At 35.6% G+C, this 7,887-nt stretch overlaps 1 protein-coding gene across 1 annotated transcript; it reads left to right on the forward strand.

The window, feature by feature from the left end:
* The first annotated feature begins 391 nt into the window (after positions 1 to 391).
* On the forward strand, positions 392 to 5,449 carry LOC137746161 (heat shock cognate 70 kDa protein-like). The gene is made up of 3 exons (XM_068486245.2): positions 392 to 638; positions 2,767 to 2,991; positions 3,802 to 5,449. The coding sequence occupies exons 2-3, from the start codon at positions 2,781 to 2,783 to the stop codon at positions 5,124 to 5,126; spliced, it is 1,536 nt and encodes a 511-aa protein (XP_068342346.2). The 5' UTR covers positions 392 to 638; positions 2,767 to 2,780; the 3' UTR covers positions 5,127 to 5,449.
* The last annotated feature ends 2,438 nt before the right edge of the window (positions 5,450 to 7,887 follow it).

A 7,887-nucleotide genomic window follows, 5' to 3' on the forward strand; every position in this document is an offset into this window, starting at 1 on the left:
TTTATTGTTTTCATCTCTTCAATTTATTTCAAGTTTAAAATTCTCTAATTGTTGAATGTTAACGCAAAATGAATATTTAGATTATTTATTGCACATGTGGCATGGTCTTATTAAGTGTTGGGTGCCACATCTTTTAGGAAACAACCTACAAGTTTTAGGAGAAAAGAGAAAAGAAAGTCCACAAATTAAAATAGAAAAAATTTTGAGTTTCAGAAAGTAAAGTGATAACTTTTAAGTTATAAGGGGCAAAATATAATCAAATGCAGTTTAAAGAGGCATAGCTAAAAATAGACCAAACTTTAAAGAGGAAGTTTTAAACTTTAACTTTAAACCTTAAAGGTAATAAAAATACTTTATTCTTATCTCTTTTACTAAATCCTTTTTATTGCTTAACCAGGAAGCTCAAGTATCTAACTTTTGTTATCAGAAATCGATCTTGTGTTAAACATCGAATATGATGAAAAATATCGGTTCTATAAATCATTATTAGTAGAGTGGCCGGGGGATTTTCGTTTCGTTTACTCTTCAGGGCGCCAAACTTTAAAGCGGGAGAAAATAATTCCAGTTCTCACGTTCTGGTCGCGGTGGTTCCCGGATTGATGATCTTTGCTTGTTTCAGCAATCTATTGAAATTAAAGGTAAGAAACTAACAACTCTTTTCTTCTTCTTGTTTTAAGAAGGCTAAAGGTAAGGCCTTACCTTTCGAATCCCTCTCTCGTTAATTCTTTTGAGAACTTGCTTGGCTGATGAATAATTAGCAGGAACTCCTGCTTATTTTGATTTCATCGTTTAAATTCGTTGCTTCAGTTAACCGCTGCTTATTTGAAATGGGATGCTTTAGAAATAGTAGAGAAGATCAACATTCGGTGATTTGTATACGTATTTGCTTAAAGGCTGTATAAATTGATGAATACCTTTAAAAATCAAACTAATCCCATGAACCTAGTGTTATTTTATTTAAAGCCATGGGGCGTCCACCCTCTCTTTAGTCTTTACTGCTCATAGATTGGACCGGTCGTGTATCTCAAACCGACGTTTGGTTCGCAGATTAGTGAATCAATATGAGATACCATTACGAAGAAAGTTGGTTTCATCATAAAACCAATTGGCAACATAATTAGTCTAACTTTTTATAAGCTCTTGAAAGTTTCTCTTATCACCAATAGGCGACTCTTTTACCTTCATTCCTCACACGCCTCATCACGTGCAGCAAAATTTTCAAACTAAATACGTGGGAAACATGAATTGGGTGAGGTGTGGCTCGGGGTGGTATAGGTGCGATTACTGTACCAAAACCCATGTATCAATTACCATACCAAACTTTTGGTATGACAAAATATATTACTATTACCGTGCCAAACTTTCGGTATACCGAATTTTGGCATGCTAAATAGTTTGGTTGACATGGTATGGTAATGGTAATTACCACTTTGTTTTGGGTCATTCTTTTGAGCCAAAATTTGATTTTTTGTTCCAACCCAATTCAAGGCCCAAACGTGTTTTGGCCACTCCCTTTGGGTTTCTAAAACTTTTTTATTTAATTATAAGAATTTTATAGATTGGGCCAAACGTGTTTTGGCCACTCCCTTCAGCCACTCCCTTTGGGTTTATAAAACTTTTTTATTTAATAGAGATTCATTTAAGAAACAAGAAGTAAATAGATGGAAGAATTGTTGAAAGAACCCAACATCCCTAAAAAAAATAGTACAAAAATTCCTAAATTCCATCTCTACATTCTTTAAAATTGTACAAAAATTAACTTGATTGATGAAGCCAGAGAGAAAGACATTCCAATTTGATGAAGGAGAAGATGAGATGGACTCTGGAGAGAGAGTCACCAAAACTGGAGCAGCAGAGATGAAGTTGGTGGCTAGAGGAGTGAAAAGATGAAGAGTCGCAGCGCAAGAAGACTTAGGTTTTTTTATTGGGAAAGTAGAGGTTAGACGGTGAGATAATTGGATAAATGACTAGGAAAAAATATAAAGTGCATATATAATGATAAAAATACCTAATTATATATAAATGAATAAATAAATGATATAATATTAATAGTAGTGGTACGATACAGTATACCACTGGTAATGGTTTTGAATACCATTACTGTACCAAAAATGTATGGTACGGTACAAATATCATACCATTACCAATGGTACAAATTTTTTGGCACAACTTTGGTATGGTAATTTGGCAAAAAATTCCACCCCTAGGTGTAGCCGTTAGACTTCACATATGGGCCAACTTGCTCTGATAGTATAAAGAAAGTTCATATTCCACCACAAAACCAATTGGTAATATTGGAAGTAGTCCAACCTCTTATAAGCCCTTGTAAAGTTTCTCTTTTCACGTATATGTCTCTTACCTTCACTACTCCCACATTCCCATGTGATGCCAAAATTACCAATATAATGCGTTTAATGGAAGAGTATTACTGGAAAACTTACATATTTTGGTTCAAATGACAATGTAAACCAAACATGGGAATGGAAGAAAATGGTATTTCATGGCCCTATTTCCCAGCATTTCCAAACACAAGACAGGAAGCCTCATTCCAACCAAGAGTTGTTCTTTCTTCCATTACTCCCTCTTTTCATGCTATTTTCATTTGATGATAGCTATTTATTTCATTTGTTTACAATTTCATTGCCGCTTTTATTTGCGAAACCTTACTTCACAACTTGAAGACATAGCCGGGGATCGTACTTACCCAGGCATTCTTCATTCAACACGCTTTGCGATAATTTTTCTCCTTGTTTTGTGTTCTTCCAGTTCCTGAGTTGAGAATGAGTAGAAAAGAAGGCCACACAATTGGAATCGATCTGGGGACAACGTATTCGTGTGTAGCAGTGTGGCGATATGATCATATTGAAATCATAGTGAATGGTCAGGGCAACAGAACAACTCCGTCTTATGTAGCTTTCACTGATACTGAAAGGTTAATCGGTGATGCAGCATATAACCAGGTCATTAGAAACCCCTCAAACTCAATCTTTGGTAAGGCTAATCTTCTCACATCTACATATATAACAATAGACAGCTTTAATTTCTTTCTCAAACCCTTCGAGGCTCCAAGTGTTTGCACTCTTATAAACTATTTTGTGCTTTTTTTGTGTTTATTTATTTTTTTATTTTTTTATCATAAATTTTTTCATTAGCTAAATATTGACTTTTCTTAATCTGAGCTTTGTGAGCCTGCTAATGGGTGCTTAATGCTATGGTTGGGTGAGGGATTTTCATGTTTCGAGGGTCTGAGGATAAGTTAGCAAGAAATGGATCTCAAACTGATTGACAAGAGGGATTAAAAAAGCACCATATGAGCATTAGAAAGCAATGTGAGAGAGATTTGTCAACCCTTGCTTTGCAAGGTGTTTATAAATCCCGCTTACAAACCTTTGTAATGCTCATGTAATGCATTTCTAATCCTAATGTTTAATGATCGATCCGTTACTTATTTGACCCCTAATATATCCTATGGGTATTTCTTGGGTAGTAACAGACTCACAGTACCCAAATTAACTAGTTTTTGCATTTTAATGAGGTTAGTTATGTAAAAGACATAATTAAATGATGTAGGTACTGAATGATATTATATAACTTTGATAACAGCATCTTTTTAGTTACAATCCAATCAGACTGAATGAGAAACTTGGAAAAAGTGAAACATTTTTCATTATATTACTTGACATTTACAAATAAATAGAGATATAGCTAACTGAAATTTTTGGTTTATTTTACACCATTGTTTGCAATCCTTCCACGTTACTTTATTTGATTGAGTTTCTAAGTTTGGCATTCATTTTACAGGTGCAAAGCGATTAATCGGAAGGAGATTTGCTGACGCTACTGTTCAAAATGATTTGAAGCTCTGGCCATTCAAGGTCACTGAAGGTCCTGATCACAAGCCCATGATTGTGGTTACCCACGAGGGTCAAGAGAAACAGTTTGCTGCTGAAGAAATATCATCTATGGTTCTTACAAAGATGCGGGAGATTGCTGAGGCCTACCTCGGCTCCAGTGTGAAGAAAGCAGTTATTACTGTCCCTGCTTACTTTACCGACTCACAACGTCAGGCTACAAAATGTGCTGGTGTCACTGCTGGCTTAGAGGTGATGCGAATCATCAATGAACCAACTGCAGCCGCCATTGCTTATGGAATTGACAATAAGGCTGGTTGGTATAGCAAGAGAAATGTTATGATATTTGACTTGGGTGGTGGTACTTTAGATGTGTCACTGCTTACCATAAGTTCTGGTGACTTTGAAGTGAAGGCGACGGCTGGAAATACTCACCTTGGTGGTGAAGACTTTGATAACAATATGGTGAATTACTGTGTTGAGAAGTTTAAGAAGAAGCATAGTTTGGACGTCAGTGGAAACCCTAGAGCTCTTAGGAGGTTAAAAAATGAATGTGAGAAGGCGAAGAGGAGACTTTCGTTTACGTCTGTGACAGATATTGAAATTGACTGTTTGTATCGGGGTGTTGATTTTTATACAACTTTTACCCGTGCAAAATTTGAACAACTGAACATGGATTTCTTCAACAAGTGCATGGAGCCAGTGGAGAAATGTTTGGAAGATGCCAAAATGGACATAAGCAATGTCGATGATGTTGTTCTTGTTGGTGGCTCCTCTAGAATTCCCAAGGTGCAGGAGCTATTACACAACGTGTTCATCGGCAAGGAGGTGTCCAACGGCATTAATCCGGATGAGGCTGTGGCATATGGTGCTGCTGTTCAAGCTGCTGTCTTGAATGGTAATCAAAGTTTGAAGCTTCAAGACTTCACTCTCTTGGATGTCATTCCTATGTCACTTGGGACAGATTCTGGTGAAGAACAGCTCATGCATGTTATGATCCCAAGAAACACCAAAATTCCCACCAAGAAGAACCATACTTTTACAACTCTTAAGGACAATCAAACTGGTGTTTACTGCGGAGTTTTCGAGGGTGAGAACGAATTAACCAAAGATAATAATTATTTGGGTGGCTTTGACATCGATGACATTCCTCCAGCTCCTAAGGGTGTTGCTAAAGTAGATGTTTGTTTTTCAATTGATGCAAATGGTATCCTGAATGTTTCTGCTGAGGTCATGTCCACTGGCCAGAAGAAGGAGATTACAATCAAAAGATGAACTTTGGGAATTTACAGGATGAAGTAAGGACATATAATAATAGCAAACCGATGTTGGAAATGCATACTTCCGTTGTGAAACCAGTTTGCTACTGGTTTACTTGTAGTTTTTCGTCATTTGGTTGAGGCATTCCATGTTTTTTAAGAATCTGCTGGTGTGTGGTAGTCGATGGTCACCCATTTTGCTTCTTGTTGGTGCATTGTTTTGACATGTTGGTTTTCATTGCTAGACTCTTGGTTTTTATCCCTGTTTTGGTAGCAGACTTGCCTGCTGGATTAGTATAATTAATTATGCAAGAAATCATGTTTTTGGAGTTCTATTAATTCACTAGACCACAATGCGCTAGACATATACAAAATGCCTGACATAGATGCATATGTTATAGTATTCCGATTGCTAAGTCTTCTCTATCAAGTGCTTAAAATGCTATAATATTCGTACTCTTGCTCATCTTTATTTGATTGGAATTCAAACTTCAAGTCGTTTGCCTTTTGAGAAGATGAAGGATGGATATGTCCACATTTCTTTCCGTCCCTTTTGCTTTTCGTGAAAGACAACCGTGGCAGTACTGCAGATTATCTTGCTTCTGCTAATGGTCTTTCCCACATTAGATTGCTGTGGTGAATGAAGTATCCATTTTCTTCAAATTCTGAGCGTGCTCGAGTATATACTTCGCCAACTCTAGTTCATTTTCCCCCTTGGAAAGCTCTGTAGTTGCCTCCTTGAGTTGATGAAGAAAACCAAGTTTCTGGGATTTCCAGTATCCCATATCAAATGCGGAGGCCTAGAAGGGAAACAATGAAATCAATTGAATTCTTTATTATTATTATTTTTTTTTTTTTTCAGATACGATGAGGAGAAGTTAGAAACGGTTTATTCAACCATTCTCCTGATTGATGCAAGAAATTTCGAAAATCGTAAAATGTGCTTCATGAGTGTGTGCAAGAGAGAGCGATAGAGGCGCAGCATACGTACAGTAAAATCATTTTCTCGCGCTTCGGAACCGTGTAAGGATGATCTACCAGTCTGTCTTTTGGTACTTGATGGATCAGGTGTCATGCACAAAGTATTCAAAATAATCATTCATCTCAGAAGAGGTAACATTGACGAGACTAGGTCCTCGTTCAACCCCGTAATTTGCGTACTCGATCTAATGGGAAAGATTGGATTATTCACACATTTTTTTCTCATACTCTACTTAAATTTTTAGCCATTTATCTTTTTCAATTTATTCAATTTATTCAATTCGACGGTCAAAAATTAAAAGGAGTGTGTAAGAAGTATAAATGGATATGTGGATGGTACTACCCAGTGGGAATGGCATTGATCCTTCTCTGAAGAAAGCTTGCAATTTAGCTTTTCAACCAATATGGCTCTGAGATTGGTATAACTCGTCACTTTGGTCTCAGTGATTTGAAATAGATTGAAGTGATTCATGAGTTTGTCCACCGTCAATCATCTTGGTTATTCCATAAAAAATCTATATTAAATAAGGATCAAAATTATAAAAATATCCTCAAATTAATAAACAATTGACCAAAATATTTGACAATAATTGAAGATATTTTGTCATATTAGTCCTTATTTAACGAGATTTTTCACAAATTGGCTAAAATAATTGACAGTGATAAACTCATGACCATTTCTATTGATTTCAAACCTCAAAAATCAAAATGAAGAGTATGTCTATCTTAAAAATCATTTTGACTAAAAATCAAAACAGAAATGCGCAGGATCTTCTTTGTAGCACGGCAAAGTTACAAAGCTGAGAGTTTTTATAACTTCGGATTGGGCCTACTTCTTTGTGTTATAGTTTTGGCCTCTCTGTTTCGTTCGAGCGGCTATATTGTGTTGGTCTAATTGGAATATATGGTGCAATGTATTCAAATTAGAAATTCCTTTAAGAAGCGATACTATTGCTGGGACTATATCGTCACTCAAGCTCGTAATAAGTGTTGAACCCAATCAGACTCCATCTGAATTTTGACATTGACAATTTTAACTTGCATAAATGTTCATACCAGATCCTTTTCCTCTCCTCTACTCGTTCTATTCCGCCATCGAGACTGCAAGATCACTTGAGTATCAACTAACTTGGATATCGAGTTACTTGAGAATCAAATGACTTGATCGACATACCATTGTCATCATAACGATCGTACATATTGACTTAATTTCAAATAAGAAAAACAGGAGAGAACCAAGCTTGAAGCTTCCACCTTTAGTGGGAAAATTTTGTAATTGTTGTTTGAGGGTTCATTGTCATCCCTCGCTTTTAGATTTTACTTAACAACTAAAAAAAAATTCAAAACATTTTGAAGTTGTTTTTACTTTCAATATTTTATTTTCATTCCCTTGTTAATTATTTCTTCCTTTCCCCTATCACCTTTCTTCAACCCTCATTTCTCTATATACTTTTCTCATATCTAAAAAACAAAGAAGATAAAAAATTAAAAATTAAAAGACAAAACCGTTATCAAACAATGTCTCTAAACCATTAACGTGCCTTGAACTCATGTTAATTAGTTAAAACATAATTCAAACAATTGTAATCCTAATTTCAAAAGATTATATCTCTACATTTTTTTTTTGTCGAAAATATCTCTACTATTTAATAGAACTTTTTTGTCATACCAAAAGAGAATGAAAAGACATTGTAGCTCCTTTATGCACAACTCAATAAAAATGGCAGAAATGAAGTGTTAAGATAATTTCGCAAAAAATATTTTGCACTGTTTTTTTTCTCTTACCTCACTCACAT

This window comes from Pyrus communis, chromosome 12, assembly GCF_041283825.1.
Source record: "Pyrus communis isolate YQ-2024b chromosome 12, ASM4128382v1, whole genome shotgun sequence".
Lineage (NCBI taxonomy): Eukaryota > Viridiplantae > Streptophyta > Magnoliopsida > Rosales > Rosaceae > Pyrus > Pyrus communis.